A 20069-nucleotide genomic window follows, 5' to 3' on the forward strand; every position below is an offset into this window, starting at 1 on the left:
CGCGGCGGGCAGAGCGGGCGGAAGGAACCCGAGCCGGGCTGCCACCGTGTCCCAACCCGAGCCGCCGCCGGAGCTTCCCGGGGCCTCGAGTCCGCGCTGAACGCCCTCCTCGCCGCCCGCCGCGTCCCGGCGCCCTCCGGAGCCGCCCGGCCGCCCGCGCACACCTGAAGCGGCAGGGCCGGGCCCTGTCTCGGTCCTCAGCTCGTCCTCCCCGCCTCGCACCGGCCTTCACTCTGGAGCGGCCCCGGCAGCCGCAGCAGGGGCGGCGGCGGCGGATCGAGGAGCTCTCCAGGTCGTCCCGGGAGAAGCTGCTGCAGTCCCGGGACAGGATGTTCTCCAAGTTCACCTCCATCCTGCAGCACGCCGTGGAGGCGGTAAGGCCGCGGGCTGCGGGCGCACGGCAGGCCGTGGATGGCGGCGGCCTACGCTCCCCGCCGGTCTCGGAAACAGCCGGGCGGCCTCGGCCCGTCCCTCGGCGGCCCTGGCCCCCGGGTGGGGTGAGGCCCCAAGCGGGCGCTCTGGGTGGCCGCCGGGTCGTGGAGGCGCCCCGGGCCTCGGGCCTGGCTCTGCGCGGGCGCCCCCTCCGTCCCTGGCTGCCCTAGGCCGGCGGTCCCTGCCTTCCTGCCTTGCCCTGCTCGGTGGTCTCCTCATTCCTCTAATGGGGACGGGGGTTCCGGGAGCACCTGGCAGGGTCGCAGGGAGCTCCCTGGGCTCCCTTAACCGTTAGCCTTCTCCGGAAAAAAGTGGTCAGCGTTGAGCAAGACAAAAGAAACGAGCAAGCCTCGCTTGGGCTTGGGATCTGTTTGGTTTTGGGGGGCAGGGGTGGGACAGGCGTGATCTCGCTATGGGGCGACCCTGGCGAGGGAGCAGCCGACCAGCCCTTGGGTTGCTGGCTTTGGCTTTCTCGGGCCTGGAGGCCGAACTCAGCTGAACCTTATGGATTGATCTGAAATAGGGTTTGGAGGGTCCAATCGAGTTTGCTTTCCACAGCTTCCAGGCTCACGGAGCAGAGACCATCTGTTTCCTTTCTTGTCTCATCCTCTTCCTGGACACTCTTCGGCTATCCTGCAATTGTATTCTCCTTTGAGGGTTTTAGACACCAGCATAGAGAGACAGTATTCAAGTATCCTGATAGACCAATCAGTGAAAACAAACTAAAAAGAAAATGCCTTGCTGCTGTTCTAGTAAGAGTGCTAGTTGCTTTCCTTTAGCTGTTTACTTTATTCTGGGAGAACTGCCCAAATTGAAGAATGCATTCCGTGCAGGAACAATTACTTTGCTAATTTTTAACGTGGCATTCTCTTCCTATGTTCATATTATGCGATAGGGCACTTTAAAATCTACACTTTAAAAAATTTCAGATACAACAGAATATTTTTTATGGGCAGATAAATATAAAATGGAGTTTTTGAGTTCAGTAATGAAAACGAACTTTGGTACAATTGTTATTTAAGTGATACATGAGAAGTGTTAAAAAATTTAGCTCTAGCCGGGCGCAGTGGCTCAAGCCTGTAATCCCAGCACTTTGGGAGGCCGAGGCGGGTGGATCACGAGGTCAAGAGATCGAGACCATCCTGGTCAACATGGTGAAACCCCGTCTCTACTAAAAATACAAAAAATTAGCTGGGCATGGTGGTGCGTGCCTGTAATCCCAGCTACTCAGGAGGCTGAGGCAGGAGAATTGCCTGAACCCAGGAGGCGGAGGTTGCGGTGAGCCGAGATCGTGCCATTGCACTCCAGCCTGGGTAACATGAGTGAAACTCCGTCTCAAAAAAAAAAAAAAAAAAAAAAAAAAATTTAGCTCTAAGACAAGCTCTTGGGCAAACATCAAACAAAAAAACATAAAACAGGGTTTCATGAATGTAGAGCAGTATTACACAGAGGGAAATGACAGTTGTAGACCTCAAGACAACTTTTAGTTTCTTCTTGATGATGCACACTCCAAAGCACTTTTGTTAAAATAATTTAACTGCAATTTATTATAACATTTATGCCGAGAATGAATTTATTTATTTATTTATTTTTGAGACCAAATCTCATTCTGTTGCCCAGGTTGGAGTGCAGTGGTGTGATCTTGGCTCACTGCAACCTCTGCCTCCCAGGTTCAAGTGATTCTCCTGCCTCAGCTTCCGTAGTAGCTGGGATTACAGGCACGCACCACCACACCGGCTACTTTTTTTTTTCTTTTCCAGTAGAGATGGGGTTTCACCATGTTGGCCAGGCTGGTCTTGAACTTCTGACTTCAAGTGATCCATCTGGTTTGGCCTCCCAAAGTGCTGGGATTATAGGTATGAGCCACCATACCTGGCCTGAATAATTTTATTTTTAACATTAAATGTATGAGATACCTGGGAACACTAAATGAGATACTTGGGAATAAAAATTTACTACGTTACAGTCAGCCATCTTATCCATAGGCTCTGCATCTGACGCACCAAACTCAGGTAAAAAATATTCACGGGAGAAAAAAATTCTGCAGAGTTCCAAAAAGCAAAACTTGAATTTGCCACATTCAAGTACTACCTTGAATCCATGCGAATAAAGTGATGTGTAGGTATTATATTAGGTATTATAAGCAATCTAGAGATGATTTAAAGTATACAGGTATGCATAGGTTATATGCAAATACTATGCCATTTTATAAGAGGGACTTGAGCATCCTCAGATTTTAGGGGTGGAAAGAGAGGTCCTGGAATTAGTCCCCCATAGATTATATCATTTACCATCAAGCTGGTATTTACAGAAATAAGTACTTAGAAAAAGCAAGATGGCTTTCCCCGCTCTCCTAGTAAAGGCCCATTTTTATCCGGAGGCCTGTGTTTTCTTGTCCTCGTTATCTTTTTATAATTGTATATATTAGCATCTGCCAAATTATCTGGCTCCTGCTCTGTAATATCCTTAGCCTACTTTGCTGAGGTTGGTTAGAAAAAGTTGACTTGTATTCGGATGGTCCTGGAATTAATGCATTGCATTTAGAAATGTAATGATTTCATTTGCTTATACCTAATGTTTTCATCTGTGGCACCACCCAATTTATCTTGATAGGAGGCTAAATCTCATGAAAAATGTTTGATATACTGTACTAACCGTTTATTCCTCCTTTTAACATTCACTCTTGGTAATGAACTCATATGCAATGATGAGTAAACCATACTTGTGGTATTTGAAGAACTTTTTCTGTTGCCCAAGATAAGTTTCCAGTTATTCAGTTCTGTTTATTGATTTGCTTGACATTTTCCTCTCTGAAGCAATCCTACCATTCCTCAGTTCATTTCATTAGCTCTTCTGTGTGTTCCTGTTCATTTGTATGCCCAATTAGCATTTCCTGATGCAGTATTCCAATTAACATAATTATCAGGATTATACAGAGACAGAAAATACCTGGATACTGACATGGCCTTTTTTCATTATTTTGTTGGATAAGTCTGTGGAGGAATGCTTTCTTAATCATTTTTGTATGATTACTTTCCAGGTTTCCTTAATTGGATGAGCCTTCAAATGAGTTTTTAATTTAACTATTTGTTTATTTTTCGAGACAGGGTCTCTGTCACCCAGGCTAGAGTGCAGTGGTGTGATCATAGCTCACTGCAGCCTCCACCTCCAGGGCTCAAACGATTCTCCTTCCTCAGCCTCTCGAGTAGCTGGGACTATAGGCCTGTGCCACCACACCCAATTAAAAAAAATTTTTTTTTTGTAGACTCTGGGTCTACAATGCTGCCCAGACTGGTCTTACGTTTTTGGGCTTGAGTGATCCTTCGACCTTCATCTCTTAAAGTGCTGGGATTATAGGCATGGAGCCATCATGCCTGGCCCAAATGGTTTTTTAGCCTTGAATAAATGTATTCATGTAAATGAGGTTTAAACATAGAGTTTTTCTTATTGTTTAATTAATGGTTTCTCCTCACTCCCTGGTAACTACTTACAAGATAAAAAATACGGCTAAGATATTTTCCAAAATTAGCATTTGAAAATGTGTTATTAAACTGATAGAAGAGAAAGTCACACCTTTTTTTTTTTTAGATGGAGTCTTGTTCTATTGCCCAGGCTGGAGTGCAGTAGCTGAATCTTGGCTCACTGCAACCTCTACCTCCTGGGTTCAAGCAATTCTCTGCCTCAGCCTCCAGAGTAGCTAGGATTTCAAGCGCCCACCACCACGCCTGGCTAATTTTTGTATTTTTAGTAGAGACGGGGTTTCACCATGTTGGTCAGGCTGGCCTTGAACTTCTGACCTCATGATCCCCCACCTCAGCCTCCCAAAGTGCCGAGATTACAGGTGTGAGCCATCGAGCCTTGTTGTTCACGTCTTCTTGATCAAAAACAAGAACTGTAATGTAACTCCTGCCTCCCTTTTTAGAAATGATGGTCTTCCCATCCTGGTCAACATGGTGAAACCCCGTCTCTACTAAAAATACAAAAAAATCAGCTGGGCATGGTGGCGTGTGCCTGTAATCCCAGCTACTCAGGAGGCTGAGGCAGGAGACTTGCCTGAACCCAGGAAGCGGAGGTTGCGATGAGCCGAGATCGCGCCATTGCACTCCAGCCTGGGTAACAAGAGCGAAACTCCGCCTCAGGGGAAAAAAAAAAAAAAAAAAAAAAAAAAAAAAAAGATGGTCTTCCCTCAGTATAGAAATGATGGGCCAGTAAGAGGCTTATGAAGTGAATCTGTTCTCTTAGACAGTTGCCACATGTCACAAGTCTGAATTCAGACCTCTCTTGTAGTTAGTTCCAGGGTTAGAATAGATTGTTTTAACACAACTTCTTCAAAAGATAGATCAAACACTTTCCATTTAGTACAAGTTAGTATTTGTTGAGAGCCTAGTCCTCACTAGGCAGCGTGCCAAGGGCATGCTCCTCTTAAATTCCAACCAGTTCCTCCTTAGTGGGCAGATTTCTCCCAGAGAAGATAAAGGTCAGTGTCAGGGAAGAGTTTTATCATTTTAACTAATTCCTTCAATGGAAGTCATCTTTCAGAATGTGAATGCAATGTTTTCTTTTCAAATTATAGTTAAGAGTTAGTGTCAATTGTTGAGACTAGTAATTCCTTAAAAATCTCCCGTGCCCTGGAAATTCAAACCACAAATCAAATATGTCTCATGTTTTCTTAGGCATATTCTTTTCCAACAAGTGATCTCTCACTTTAGTCCTTCACTCATTCAGCATGTTTTCTGAGTCACCAGAAAGCATGGCACAATGTGAGGGAAACAAGATGTACTGGGTGACTTGTGTCCTTGGTCACAATGCTTACAGTCTCATTTGGGAAACCAAACAAATATACATGTTATTATAGAATAAGGAATGCCTAAGAATGTGATCTAACCCATAGAGCCACACAGAATCAGGTTCCATTCCTGCCTCTGTCCCTTCCTTCTACACTTGGACAAGTTACTTGATTTGTATACATTTCCATTTCTTCATTATAAATGGAAATAATTAAACCTATCATAAAATTGTGGTGAAGATTAAAATGAGATAATGTACATGAAGTGCTTAGTGCAGTGTCTGTCACATAGTAAGTGCTCAGTAAATGTCAACCATTATTGTCATTTGGATGATTGGTTTAGCCAGTGAACCCTATAGGAAAAGAGACCAAGCATTTAGGATTGGAATTGTTAGAGAAGGCTTTCTGGGAGGAAGTGAGCAAAACTTTGGAGAGGCAGAAAAGATGGGGAAAGATCATTAGGAAAGTTGGGGACAGAAAGAAGCATTTAAAAAATCCGGGAGTGGAATGTTGATGATATATGAGACACAGTAAAAGCAGAGGTGGCTCTTAGAATATTAGTTTTCATCCAAATTATCCATTTAGATGCTTTTGTGTGATAGGTATATTGGACACAGTCCAGCCTTCCAGTTAAAGGCAGTGTTTCCTTGGGTAAGTCTGTTAACTGATTTTGAGTCTTTGGAATTTGGGCAAAATAGGTTTATCGTGAGAGCATAAGACCATACAGTATGTGCAAAATTTGCTGTATTGCATCTGGCACATAACTACTCATTAAAAGGCAGTAACTTCTGTGTTACTCATTTATGCACTTTAATATACATTATCAAATACTTAACTCTGTGTCATCCCTGAGTTGGAAACCAGACATTGAGTAATGAAAAAGATAGCACAGTCCCAACCCTCATAGAGCTGACAATCTAGTGGAAGAGATGGATAATTAAACAATGACAAAAGTGGGATAGGTGATAAAAGTGGGATAGAGAGCAAGCCAGCTGATAAAGGGTATCAAGGTACATATGGGACTCCATCCTCCCAGGAAGAGCCTGGCCAGGCTTTCTAGAGAAAGCAAAGTCTAGTTAAGGTTCATGTCAGTTTGGGGTTGAGATAGTCATTGCATGAATTTTTAGACTTTTGATTCTCTGTGTTGTAAAAGTTAAATTGGAATCTCTTGGTACTGATTCACACGTTTTTTTCTTAACTCAGAGCATAAACGTTTTTATGCAATGATAAAACAGGTAATTAGCATGTTAGAGTTAGTAATGAAAGTGGGAAGTTTACTAGAAAGTTTTACATAAATAAGGAAATTTATTCATGTTTGAACAAGATTGTTACTAATCTAAGTTATTAGCAATTTAGAACTGTTTAGCTTTCTACTTAAATAGGTTTCTTATTTAAATCTAACTCTTGGAGAGAGGTAACAAAGTAACTAACACCATGCTGCTTTGAATTTCACTGTAACCTACAAGCTCCTGCCTGACACAAATGCAGTAAGACTTATCTGCCTAGTGACCAGAGAATTACAGTTTCAATTCCCTTGAAATACAGTTAAATCCCACTTCTGAAATAATCTGGAAAAAGGATGCTGTAATTCCTCATATACCCCAGAGGTTGCTTAGGAAAAAATTAACACATTAAGAAGCTAGCTACAGTTCCTGAAACAACAAATTTCATTTGGGTTTGTCCCACGTGTGAATGTACTTAACTATGTAAAGGTAGTCTATAGAAGTCAGGTCCAAAAAAATTAGGAAAAGTTTTTATATATTTTGAGAACATTCTAAAAACAAATAGCTGATTAAACCATTTTTTCAATCTAAAAATTTCAGGAAGATGATACTGTTTTCCCAAGGTAATACTTTGATTCTTAATTTTCTTCCTAATTTTTTTCCCCTCAATCTCCCATAAGTATTTTTTTTCCCCATGTTCTCCTTGAAGCTAAAGTACTCCTGAAGGTTTTAACTCCTTTCTTGCAATCTTTTTTTTAAATTTTTTTTTTTTAAATAAGGTGAATATTTTATTCTCTTAATCCAGAACTATTTACAGTGGAAGATATTGATGATTGGTGAAATATTTTCGGGTCTATTTTATTCCATAAATGCATTTCATCTTGATTGAAATACTTAAGATGTTTATGACCAATATTTATAATTTGGACAATAGTTCAGAAATTGTTTTGGCACGGTTGCCAGCTCTGAGGCGGAGGCTGAGGACACCAAGAAATCAAAATGGTACCAGTAGAAGTGCAGGAGTGACATGACCTCTTGTAGGTCATCTGTTTAGATGAAGTATATGAAAATGGACTCTGGAGAAGTAAAGAAACAAAAGAATGGGTACTCCATGGCATCCCCAAGAGCTACTAGTTGCCTGTTTTTCTAGTTATTTCTTGATCATATACTAAGCAAGGGGTGGATTATTCATGAGTTTTCTGGGGAAAGGGGTGGGCCATTCTTGGCACTGAGGGTTCCTCCCCTTTTTAGACTATCTTTCTGACATTGCCATGGCATTTGAAGGCTGTCCTGGCACTAGTGGGAGTGGCTTTTAGCATGCTAATGCATTATAATTAGTGTATAATAAGCAGTAAGAACAACCGAGGTCACTTTTGTGACCATCTTGATTTTGGTGGGTTTTGGCCAGCTTCTTTACCTAATGCTGTTTATCAGCAGGGTCTTTACGACCTGTATCTTGTGATATCAGACCTGTGACCTGCAGTCTCAACCTGTGACTAAGAATGCCTAACCTCATGGGAATGCAGCCCAGCAAGTCTTAGCTTCATTTTACCCAACTCCTGTTCAAGATGGAGTCGCTCTGGTTCAAAGGCCTCTGACAACACTGGCACTAGGAGAGCTCTCACTCTCTTTCACTCTTTAAGGAAAAGAAATGCAGAGGTGTATGCAAATCTTTTTCTATCCATTTAACACACATTTGAAATACCTGTAGGTTTGCTGTAAGATGGCTGAGGGGATATAATTTTGGTCATAAAACTCCTGAAGTAAGTTTTAGAGCTAAAATATAGAGCATTTTTGACTTTGTGGAATTTAAATTGCTGATGTCTTGTTCATGTAGTTATTTTGCTAAAAATATACACTGCCTAATCCAAGCTTGAAAAGATTTACATCTGTATGTCATTGAATGTAGGGGACAGTTTTAATCTGATTACAAAGTTGACTTTGGTATATGTTTTAGTAGTGATGACGTGTAACTAATTACGTATCAGCTTTTTACTGTTTTGCATTTCAAAGTCCTAGGTACAAAGATCCCTGGCTATTAGTAATTTCATTTTACTGATATGTCAGTAACAGAATGTTGGTATGTTTTCATTTAACATACCTTTGAAATGTACTTTTTTTAATTTTTTTTTTTTTTTTTTTTTTTTTTTTTGTAGACAGTCTCGTTCTGTCACCCAGGCTGGAGTGCAGTGGCATGATCTTGGCTCACTGCAACCTCCACCTCCCAGGTTTAAGCGATTTTCCTGCCAGTAACTGGGACTACAGATGCACAGCACCACCCCCAGCTAATTTTTGTGTTTTTAGTAGAGATGGGATTTCACCATCTTGGCCTGGCTGGTCTTGAGCTCTTGACCTCAAGTGATTCATCTACCTTGGCCTCCTAGAGGTTGGGATTACAGGCATGAGCCATTGTGCCCAGCCTGAAACCTACTTTTAAACAAGTGTCAGGGGACGAAAAAAAAGCCCAGTACTGTAGTTTAATAATAATGTTGATAAATATGTTTTTCCTCTTTCTTGATAACTCATTTTTACTTTCTTGGATTCGACTTATTTTGTTTCTCTTTGATATCTGACACATAAAACAAAGTGTGCCCCTTATTTTTATGCTACCTTTACATTGTAATAAATAAATATAGAGTTATAAGTTATGGGAAACTTTCAATGCCATTTTCTTAATTGTTGTGGTCTTTTTGTGTGTGTTTTTGTAGCTTGCACCTTCTCTTCCTTTACAAGAAGATTTTGTTTATCACTGGAAGGCAATTACCCATTACTACATAGAGACTTCAGGTAAGGAACAATGCTGATATTAACTGAAAATTTGTGAAATACTAAATTTTTTTTTTCTTTTTTTTCTCCCATCCCGCCATAAAATATTTTTTAAATAAGTCTTCAAAGTTATTTTATATTTAAGTTTATAGACAACCTTATATTTAATTTGTCTTTAAGCTTCAGTCACTCATTTATCTGTTGAGCACCTACTACTATGTGTCAGGCATTGTCGAGGCACCGGAGGATAGAACAGTCAGTCAAACAGACAAGACTGCTGTCCTCACAGAGCTTATGTATTGATTGGGAGGAGGCAGACAGCATATAGACAGATAGGTATAGTGAGTCAGATGAAAAGCGCCAAGGGAAAATGAAGCAGGCTAAAGGCGCACTGGGGTACGTTTGGGTGATGGGAGTGGGCAGTTGGCTATTTTAGGTTAGAGAAAACCTCATTGCCCAACATGACTTGTGAGCTGAAATCTAAAGGAGAAAGGAAGCGTGCCTACTGGATATCTGAGGGAAGAGTGTCTCGAGAATGAGAACTAACTCACCAATCCTCAGGCCAGAGCATGTGGCATACTTGGCATATTCCAGGAACTTTAAGGAAGCCAGCGTGGATAGAGCAAAGTGAAGGAGAAAAGTGGCAGGAGGTGAAAGAAGACAGAGGTGGGGGCTCAGGGGAGGGTTGTATATTTCCCCAGGGCCTCGTGAGCTGTTGTAAAGGTTTTAACTTTTACTGTAAGTGAGAAGTCTTTTGAGGGTTTTGAGTAGAGCTGGAACATAATCTGTTTGATCCCTTTGATTTCTGTGAAAAAACTTAGATTGACGGGGATACAGGGGTGAAGCTGGTAAGACAGTTAGGTTACTGTCACAGCAGTCTCAGCAAGAGACAATAGTGGCTTAGGCCAGGGTGGAGGTGCTAAGGAGATTACATTCTGGATACATTTTAAAGAAAGATTTGTTGATGGATTGGATATTAGGGTTAAGGGAGTAAGTGTCAAAGATATAACTCCAAAGTTTTGGGCTTAAGAAGCTAGAAAACTAGAGCTGCCACTTACTGAGAATGGGGAGACTGCAGAAGGAGCAGGTTTGTGAGCACATTTTGAACGTGCTGAGTGTGAGATGCCTATTATACATCCACTTGGATATGGGAGATAGACAACTGGCAACAGGAATGTGGACTTAAGAGATTTAAACTAGAGACATGAAACTGAGAGTTATTAACATGTAAGTAGGATTTAAAGCCCTGCGACTGGATGAGATTATCTAAGGAGTAAGGACAAATGGAGGAGAGAAGGTGTCCAAGACAGAACTCTTGGTGTTTAGAGATTGGGAAGATGAGGACAGTAGCAAAGGACACTGCTTTTGCCAGTAAGGAAGAAGACAGCCAATAGCAAATGGTGTCCTTAAAAGCCTAGAAGAGGAGAGAAGGATTAATTGTGTCAAATGATGCTGATGTCAGGTTAATGAATACTAAGAATGGATCACTGGATTTAGCTACAGGACACACATTAGTGTTCTCGATAAGAGCTATTTTAATGTCAGGGAGGAGAAAGAAAGCCTGATTGGAGTAGGATTAAGAGAAAATGGGTGGAACTGGCTGGGCACAGTGCCTCACACCTGTAATCCCAACATGCTGGGCGTGGTGGCTCACACCTGTAATCCCAGCCTTTGGGAGGCCGAGGTGGGCAGATCGCTTGAGGCCGGGAGTTCAAGACCAGCCTGGGCAACATGGTGAGACACCCAAGCTTTAAAAAATATATAAAAAATTAGCCGGGTGTGGTGATGAACACCTTTAATACCAGCTACTCGGGAGGCTGAGGCAGGAGAATTGCTTGAACTGAGGAGGTGGAGGTTGTAGTGAGTAGAGATGGCACCACTGCACTCCAGCCTGGGTGACAGAGGAAGACTCTGCTCATAAAAAAGAGAAAATGGGTGGAAAAGATGTATAGACAATGCATATAGACTGCTCTCATGAGGCGTATTAGTCTAAAGGGGCCGAGAGGAAGATATGGTGGCAGGAGAGGGTTTTTAAATTTTTTAAGATATGAGATATTGCAGTTTTATTTTATGGGAGCAATCTAGTAGAGAAAAAGGCAGACACGAGCAAAATGATAGCATTTCTTTTTCTTTGTTTTTTGAGATGGAGTCTTTTCAGATTCTACCTTGGCTTACTGCAACCTTCTGCTTCCCAGGTGGAAGTGATTCTTGTACCTCAACCTCCCAAGTAGCTGGGATTATAGGTAGCCCCCCACCACGCCTGACTAATTTTTGTATTTTTAGTAGAGATGGGGTTTCACCATGTTGGCCAGACTGGTCTCGAACTCCTGACCTCAAGTGATCCACCCACCTTGGCCTCCCAGAGTGCTGGGATTACAGGTGTGAGCCAGATGAGATTATTTCTGCACAATATCCTTAAGTAGGCAAGGGATGAAGGGATCTTCTGTAAAAGTAGATGCATGGCCTTAATTACATGTGAGTACAGTTCATCCATCAAAATAAGGTAGAAAGCAGAACAAGGATATAAACGCAGGAAACAGGTAGATACGGTGTACAGAGTCTTTGGAAGTTATCTTTTGGTTACATCTGTTTTTCTCAGAAATAGGAAGGATGGAAAGTGAATATGCGGAATGATAATAGATTAGGTCAAGGGTTAGCAAACTATTCCGTGAAAGGCCATATAGGCTTTGTGGACCATACAGACTCGGTTGCAGTTCTTCAGCTCTGCGGCTAAAAAATGAGCTTTCCTTTTTTCCAATGCATTTTTATGTTTTATATACAAAACTGATGGCAAGGCTGGATCTGGCCCATGGACCAAAATTTGGCGACATAATGAAATAGGAACATTGCTACTTAGCACTACAGGATCCCCTGAAGAGTATATTGGTAAGCAGTGGTGGATGTGCAGATTAGACATGTCATTTAACAAGAGGAAGCGCGAAAAAATAAGAATAGTTCACTTGGCAAGCTGACGGGATTATAGGTGATTTGTTAAAAGAAAAAATCCTTTATATTTGTGCAGTAAGTAAAAATTAGACAAAAATATATATTTAATTTCTAACTTCATTTAGATGTTTAGCCAGCAGATATGCAGAAATGTTTCTTGAGAGGAGCTGCCTTTTCAAAAGACTGCTCTTAGCCCTTATAATTGTTTTTTCCTGCTTCCGTGGCTTTGAGGAAATGAATAAGTTCTTGCTTTAAAAGATTTTTTGAATCTAGTAGCAGAAATAAATATGTACATTGTAATAAAGTATGGAGCAAATAACAACATTTCAGATGGAAAAAATAGCATATCCAAAGGCACAATGCCATTTTTAGTTTAGGGATGATGAGAATGGATCTTTTTTATAGGGAGCTACGATTTTAATCCTGTCCAGTCAAATTTACAGTTAATTTATTTGTCAGTTTAAAAAGTCTTTTTGGTTATTATTATTATTATTATTATTGCCATAAATAATTGTAATCAAACCATCCTTGACTATTCATTCTTTCCTGGAGTATTTGTATATATAAAGGCTACGATTATGGGGAAAACACATTTTTAAAAAGTAAATTACAAGAAAATTTATAAATTGTCTTTTACTAACGCTAGGCTACTCATTTTAGAATCTGAAATGAGACATGACATTTCTTGAATTCTTACTCTGTGCTAAGGACTGGGATTTATTATTTCATTGAAATCATATAGCAGTACTCACTAGTGTTTATTAGTTCCATTGTATAGATGTTGGTGACTGATGTTTACGTAATTTGCACCAGTTCATCCAGCTGAAAGTGACAGAGCCAAGATTTGTATCCAAGTTGTCTGACTCCAGGCCCCATGCTTTTAACAACTGTCCCATACTATATCAAACTTGGTACCTATGTCCTCCTGAAAACAAGCGTGACCGTTCTCTATCCATTGTTTTCTCCATAGCTTAGTGTTATGGTTTTCTCTCTGTGTTTGTACAGATACAGACAAAGCAACATATCAGTACGTAGCATACCAGAATTGTGTTGTTCAAACTATAGAAGTATAAAGTAAATGAAAACTAGAGACATAAATAGGAATTTGGCATTTCCTAATATATTTTGTATTTAAATGTTCTATAAAACTTTACATCTTTAGGAGTAATTTAACCTTAGTATAATAAGGATAGGTTGATAAAATCATGTGATGTTTGAGTCTGTGATGTGTTAAAAGTATCACTAAATTTTAATTTTATTATAAGAAATTAATAATATTTAATAAAATTTGTCCTGAGAAGCAACTTTGAAAAACAGATTTTGGAAATAGCTATCTGTTAATGAGCGATGTTAGTAGTTTTAATAGAGGCTTTTCCTTTTGGCTTCTCATATTTTAATAGATGAAAATGAACTAGGGGCTTTACATGATAGGCTTCCCAATCCTATGAAGTAACGTACTAGCAATCAAAAACAGAATCTGTCCTTTTCATATATCCTGGGTTATTTGCCTTAATGTTCAAGGCCAACCTATTTCTATTTAAAGAGACTTAAAATTCAGATCTTCTGAACTGGCTAAGTGAAAAAAATATTTTAGTTACAAGTATATATAGAACATTTTGTGCAACCGCCGCCTCCCGGGTTCAAGTGATTCTCCTGCTTCAGCCATCTAAGTAGCTGAAATTACAGGCACCTGCCACCATGCCCAGCTAATGTTTTTGTATTTTTAGTAGAGACGGGTTTCACCATGTTGGCCAGGCTGGTCTTGGACTCCTGACCTCAGGTGAGCCACCATGCCTGGCCATATTTCAGAATATTGATTTAGTTTTTGGGTAAGAGTATGACAAAATGCATCATCTAAATTCTAGCAGAGATAATCATACTATATAAACTTCGCTTAAGTGTATAGTTCAGATTTTTCTCAGTTTGAATAGGAAAAGGGAAATACAGAGAGTATTTTAGGTGCAAATATGCAGTTTAAAAATGTTTAAATATTTGATGAATTTTTTTATTGTTTAGATGATAAAGCCCCAGTGACCGATACAAATATTCCATCGCATCTGGAACAGATGTTAGATATACTGGTTCAAGAAGAAAATGAACGGGAATCTGGAGAGACGGGGCCGTGTATGGAATACTTGCTCCATCACAAGATCTTGGAAACATTATACACCTTAGGAAAAGCTGATGTAAGTTCCTAATTGGGCATGTAGTACATGCATTAATGTCTTACAAATAAAGAAGCTGCCAAATACTTAATATAAAGGTGTGTATTGAACATGGCAGGATTCAAATTAAGATCGTGGAAAAAAGAAAATTGTGTGGCCTATACAAATATGTCCATAGAGATAGCAAAGATTCCAAATGCTCTGGACAACAACTAGTACTTGGCTAGGCACAGTGTAGGGCTGGGTGTGGTGGCTCACGCCTGTAATCCCAGCACTTTGGGAGGCTGAGGTAGGCGGATCACAAGGTCAGGAGTTCAAGACCACCCTGGCCAACATGGTGAAACCCCATCTCTACTAAAAATACAAAAAATAGCTAGGCGTAGTGGCGGGTGCCTGTAATCCCAGCTACTCGGGAGGCTGAGGCAGGAGAATCACTTGATCCCAGGAGGCGGAGGTTGCAGTGAGCCGAGATCATGCCATTGCATTTGAGCCTAGGCAACAAGAGGAAGACTCCATCTCAAAAAAAAAAAAAAAAGAAAATTCCGGTATAAACATTTATGAAAATAAACTCAAGTACATGTGCTCAGAATAAAAAAAGAGAAGGAAATTAGTTAAAATAAGATTGAAAAATAGGAATTATTTGTCATAGTCCTGGAAGTAAATGTCACTGATTATTTTGACACTAACTAAACTGTTGAGCCAATTTATATTTTTTAGGCCTGATGAATATTGAAAAATCTTTACAAAGCTGAAATTATGATATCAATAATATTTTATATTCCAAAACCTTCAAATTGCTTATAGAGACAAGTTTTCCAGTTGTGTGGCCAAGTGAAGGAACAAAAGAGCCTCGGGTTCAGATTAGGAGGCCAGGCTTCCAGTTCTGACTTCATTATTTGCACACTGTGACCATCACAAGTCTCTTTGGTTAATCTTCCTCTTCTGTAAAATCCAAGAAGTGATTGCTAAGGGGCCTCCCTAGCCCTGAAAGTCTATAGTTCTGTTCTGTGAGTTTCTATATGTGAAAAAAATCAGACTAAAACAAAAGATACCTATAGATGTATTTTCATGACAAAGAGAGTTATGAATAGTAGCATTCAAGATGATTTCCTTTTGTCTGTCTTTAATACTCCACTTTACTTTTAAGTTAAATTCACTCAATTTATGTTGTCTAGGCAGCACACCTGCTCCCTAATCTTCTGCAACTCATTCTCCTTCTCCTTTTTCCTGTCCTTTGGAGAGGATTATTAATCGTAAATTGATGAATTGATTTTTGAGCAAAAGTTAGTAACTGTAGTTCTAGTAAATTTATTTTAATACAGGTGATTGTAAATATTATTAGTGATTTATCTAAATAATATAAAGTATTTGCTAGCTTAAGAATATTATTGTGCATAAGATTATAGTTTACGCTTCCAGGTAGCATGTCTATGATAATGCCTTGGGAATACTCATTTTGCAACTGTGTTTGAAATCTGAAGCAATGTAAGCAGCTTAATTAAGGAGTGTAATCTTGTTAATTCATACTCTCTTAATCTGCAACGTGAGTGATCACTGGGGTTTACCTGCTTTTCAGCAAATACTTAATACAACTGGCATGTTATAAAAACTAATTTATTAAACATTCTTGCCTATTATAATTGTAATATAAATAACGTGGTTTACTGTTGGCCCTTGAACAACGTGGGTTTGAACTGTGTAGGTCCACATATAGGCAGATTTTTTCAACCAAACATGGATGGAAAGTACAGTATTTCCAGGATGCAAAACCTGCCTATGCAGAGGGCTGAATTTTCACGTATATAGGTTCCACAGGGCTTACTACAGGAATTGAGTAAGTACAGATTTGGGTATAACCATGCATACTGAGGAACGGCTCTAATTTAAAATGACGTTAGAATAAAATCAAAACGGTTTACACCATAGGTTTCCTTTCATTTACATGCGTGTTAGGAGGCTTTATTTACTCCTATATATATATGATGGAAAGTTGTTGATGACCTGTCTGTCATTAGTGTAAGTAACACAATTTGCCTTTGTTCTGGCAGGGAGTTAACTATTATAGTTTCATGTTACCCCAGCATTTAGAATATAAACAGGTTGACATTGCCTGCACCAAACTCTAATCTCAACAACGTATTATCACCATGCTGTTTGTAACTGCATGAGCCTATCGCCTCATATGCTCTATTATGGTCTCAGATGTATAATTTTATTTGCAGAATACTCATCATTAATATTTGATTGAAAATTTTATTCTGAACAGTTATTAACTGGCCAGTTGCATTATCTTTACAAGGTGGAATACATTCATATACATTGTCTTTCTGATTTTTGAAGCTCTTCAGTAAATGTGTTTGCATTGTCTGTTCTTTTCCTGTTGTCTTTCTTTTTTTCCTATACGCAGTGTCCTCCAGGAATGAAACAGCAGGTTTTGGTTTTCTATACAAAACTCCTGGGAAGAATCCGGCAGCCACTACTTCCACACATTAACGTGCACAGGCCAGTGCAGGTATTTGCTTCCTTTACATAAAATTATTTGGTTTATTTTAATGTTGAAATTTTCTAAGAGTAAAAGCAAAGAAATTATTCTAAAAGTAACATGCAAATTAGCAAATACTCAAGTTTTCTTTATGCATCACATAGCATTAAGTGTACTTAATGCCTTTCTTCTTCTCTTTTAAAATTTTATACATGAATTTTCCTTTTATTTTACCTCCATGATGTCTAAAGGAGAATTTATTATGTAACTTATTAATTATTTACAGTAATGAACTTGAAAAATTTACTAAGTTTATTTTGATATAGATAATCATAAATATTATTAGTGTTCTGATTAGGGCAGGGTATTTGCATTATATGAAAATTTTAAATATCCTTAAGGTAAATGGATGGTTATTTTACAAATTCATAAAACGTGACCTAAGTTTAAAAAGTTAAAAAAATTTTTTTTCACAGAAATTAATTCGACTCTGTGGTGAAGTCCTTGCAACACCAACAGAAAATGAAGAGATTCAGTTTCTTTGTATCGTGTGTGCAAAGCTGAAACAGGATCCCTACCTGGTTAACTTTTTTCTAGAGGTATGATACACTTCTTGTCAACCTTCAAATTATAATTACATTAAGATCATTATGAAAATTGAATTCTATGAATAATATTAGAAGGAGTTATGTTTTGCGGGTTATTAGCTTGTTTTACTTCTCAGAATTATTTTTCCTTTAAGATCACTGTTTTATTCTCCTGGGAGAAAAGCATTTCAAAGAATGCAGTTGAGCCAGATATATGAGATGGTACAGGGACTGGACAGATACAAAGTCACAGCTTAAAAGAGGGCAGCTCGAAGAGTGAATCAGAGATAGACAAGTCGCAGAAATTGATATGCTATCATATTTTCCGTCAAGTTTGCCCTAGTATGTAGCATGGGAAATCTGGCCTGGGATAAGGATGGCATGTGCAGATTTGGACAAGATGGAAAAAAGCACAAGTTATCTCTCCAACCTCATAGCAGTTGGGATTGCTGTAGTATTTTGTACTGTTTTGATGGCCATAATCACTGAATCAGAGTTTACTTAAATCAAGTGGTATTTTGGATTTTACTTCCAGATTTAAAGTAAAAAATACATTTTTGTACTTTTTGCTTTCATTCACTTCTTTTTTTCAGCAGTGAAATCATTTTGGAATATTTTAGAAAAAAATGGGCCAGGTGTGGTGGCTCACATCTGTAATCCCAGCACTTTGGAAGGCTGAGGCGGGCAGATCACAAGGTCAGGAGTTTAAGACTAGCCTGGCCATCATGGTGAAACCCCGCCTCTACTAAAAGTACAAAAATTAGCATGGCGTGGTGCTGGGCACCTGCAGTCCCAGCTACTCAGGAGGCTGAGGCTAGGGAATTACTTGAACTTGGGAGGCTGAGGTTGCAATGAGCTGAGATCGCGCCACTGCACTCCCATCTGAGTGACAGGGCGAGAATGTCTTAAAAAAAAAAAAGAGAAAATGATGTTGTTTTTGTCTTTTTACCTTTTTGTTTGTTTGTAATTGTTTGTAATTTATTTCTATTTTTATTTTTTTGAGTCAGGGTCTTGCTTTGTAGCCCAGGCTGGAGTATGAGGACGTGACCATGGCTCACTGCAGCCTTGACCCTCCCTGGTTTAGTGATCCTCCCACCTCAGGCTGCCAAGTAGCTGGGACTACAGGTGCGCACCACCACACCTGGCTAATATAAAAAATTTTTTTGTAGAGATGGGGTTTACCTGTGTTGCTCAGGCACGTCTCAAACTCCTGAGCTGAAGCAATCCTCCTATCTCAGCCTCCCAAAGGGCTAAGATTATAGGCATGAGCCACCACACCTGGCCTTCTTTTTCATTTTTTTTAAAAATATTTTTCTGGCTAGGCACGGTGGCTCACACCTGTAATCCTAGCACTTTATGAGGCTAAGGCAGGTGGATCAGTTGAAGTCAGGAGCTCGAGAGCAGCCTGATCAACGTGGTGAAACCCTGTTTCTACTAAAAATACAAACCTTAGCTGGGCGTGGAAGTGCACACCTGTAATCATAGTTATTTGGTAGGCTGAGTCAGGAGAATCACTTGAGCCTGGGAGGCAGAGATTGCAGTGACCCAAGATTGCAGCACTGCACTTCAGCCTGTGCAACAGAGTAAGATTCCATCTCAAAAAAATAAAGAATACATAAATACATAAATGTTTCTTCCTTTTTCTTTTTTTTGCTTTAAGATATAAGTTACATACAATAGAATTCACTCTTTGGTCTACGTTCTATGAGCTTGATGAACACAGCTGTGTGACCACTACCACAATGTGCAAGAGCTGTGTCACACTACCCCACAACCCTTTGTAGTCAGCCCTTTTCCACCCACCCCCTAGCAGTCACTGATCTATTTTCCGTCCCAATAGTTTTCTGTTTCCCAAAAAGTCACAGCAATGTAATTAGCCTTTTGATTCTGGCTTTTTAAAGTTAGCTTATTGCATTAGAGATTCATCCATGATTTTGTTCCTTTACGTTATTGAATGGTATACCATTGTATGGATGTCCCACAGTTGTTTATCCATATGCCAGTGAGGAACTTTTGGGTTATTTTTAATTTTTTATCATTGAGGATAAAACCACTGAAGACATCACACACAGACTTTTGTGTGGATTTAGGTTTTCATTTCACTTGGATAAATAGGTAGCGTAGGATCACTGGATCATATGGTAAGTGTACATTTATTTTCATAAGGAACTGCCAAACTCTCTCCCAAGTAGCTTTGCCATTTTGCATCCCGTCAATACTGTACGTGAGCTCCTGGTGTTCCACAGTGTCATCAGCACTAGATGTTGTTAGGTCTTTGTTTTGTTATTTTTATTTTTATTTTTTCCCCCATTTATTTATTTTATTGCATTTTAGGTTTTGGGGTACATGTGAAGAACATGCAAAATTGTTGCATAGTTACACATGTGGCAGTGTGATTTGCTGCCTTCCTCCCCATCACCTACATCTGGCATTTCTTCCCTTGCTATCTCTCCCCAGCTCCCCACCTGCCATCGTCCCTCCTCTATTTCCCCCCAACTGACCCCAGAGTGTAGTGCTCCCCTCCCTGTGTCCATGTGTTCTCATTGTTCAACACCCGCCTATGAGTGAGAACATGTGGTGTTTGATCTTCTGCTCTTCTGTCAGTTTGCTGAGAATGATGGCTTCCAGGTTCATCCATGTCCCTACAAAGGACACAAACTCATCGTTTTTGATGGCTGCATA

The 20069-nt window shown here is 39.8% G+C and overlaps 1 protein-coding gene across 2 annotated transcripts in view; it reads left to right on the top strand.

The window, feature by feature from the left end:
- The window catches only part of FAM160B1 (family with sequence similarity 160 member B1), a 47894-nt gene continuing 27825 nt past the window's right edge, over window positions 1-20069 (top strand). Inside the window, exons 1-5 of one of the 2 annotated variants that reach the window (XM_032281747.1) lie at window positions 1-374; window positions 9150-9228; window positions 14170-14339; window positions 16726-16830; window positions 17277-17399. In XM_032281747.1, the coding sequence (XP_032137638.1) occupies window positions 330-374; window positions 9150-9228; window positions 14170-14339; window positions 16726-16830; window positions 17277-17399 (522 nt within the window). In that variant the 5' untranslated portion in view covers window positions 1-329. Of the gene's footprint in view, window positions 375-9148; window positions 9229-12002; window positions 12094-14169; window positions 14340-16725; window positions 16831-17276; window positions 17400-20069 lie in introns of those variants that run through there. The other variant, XM_032281748.1, reaches the window with a different exon arrangement.

The sequence above is a fragment of the Sapajus apella genome, unplaced genomic scaffold, assembly GCF_009761245.1.
Source record: "Sapajus apella isolate SASKATOON/1434 unplaced genomic scaffold, GSC_monkey_1.0 scaffold13, whole genome shotgun sequence".
Lineage (NCBI taxonomy): Eukaryota > Metazoa > Chordata > Mammalia > Primates > Cebidae > Sapajus > Sapajus apella.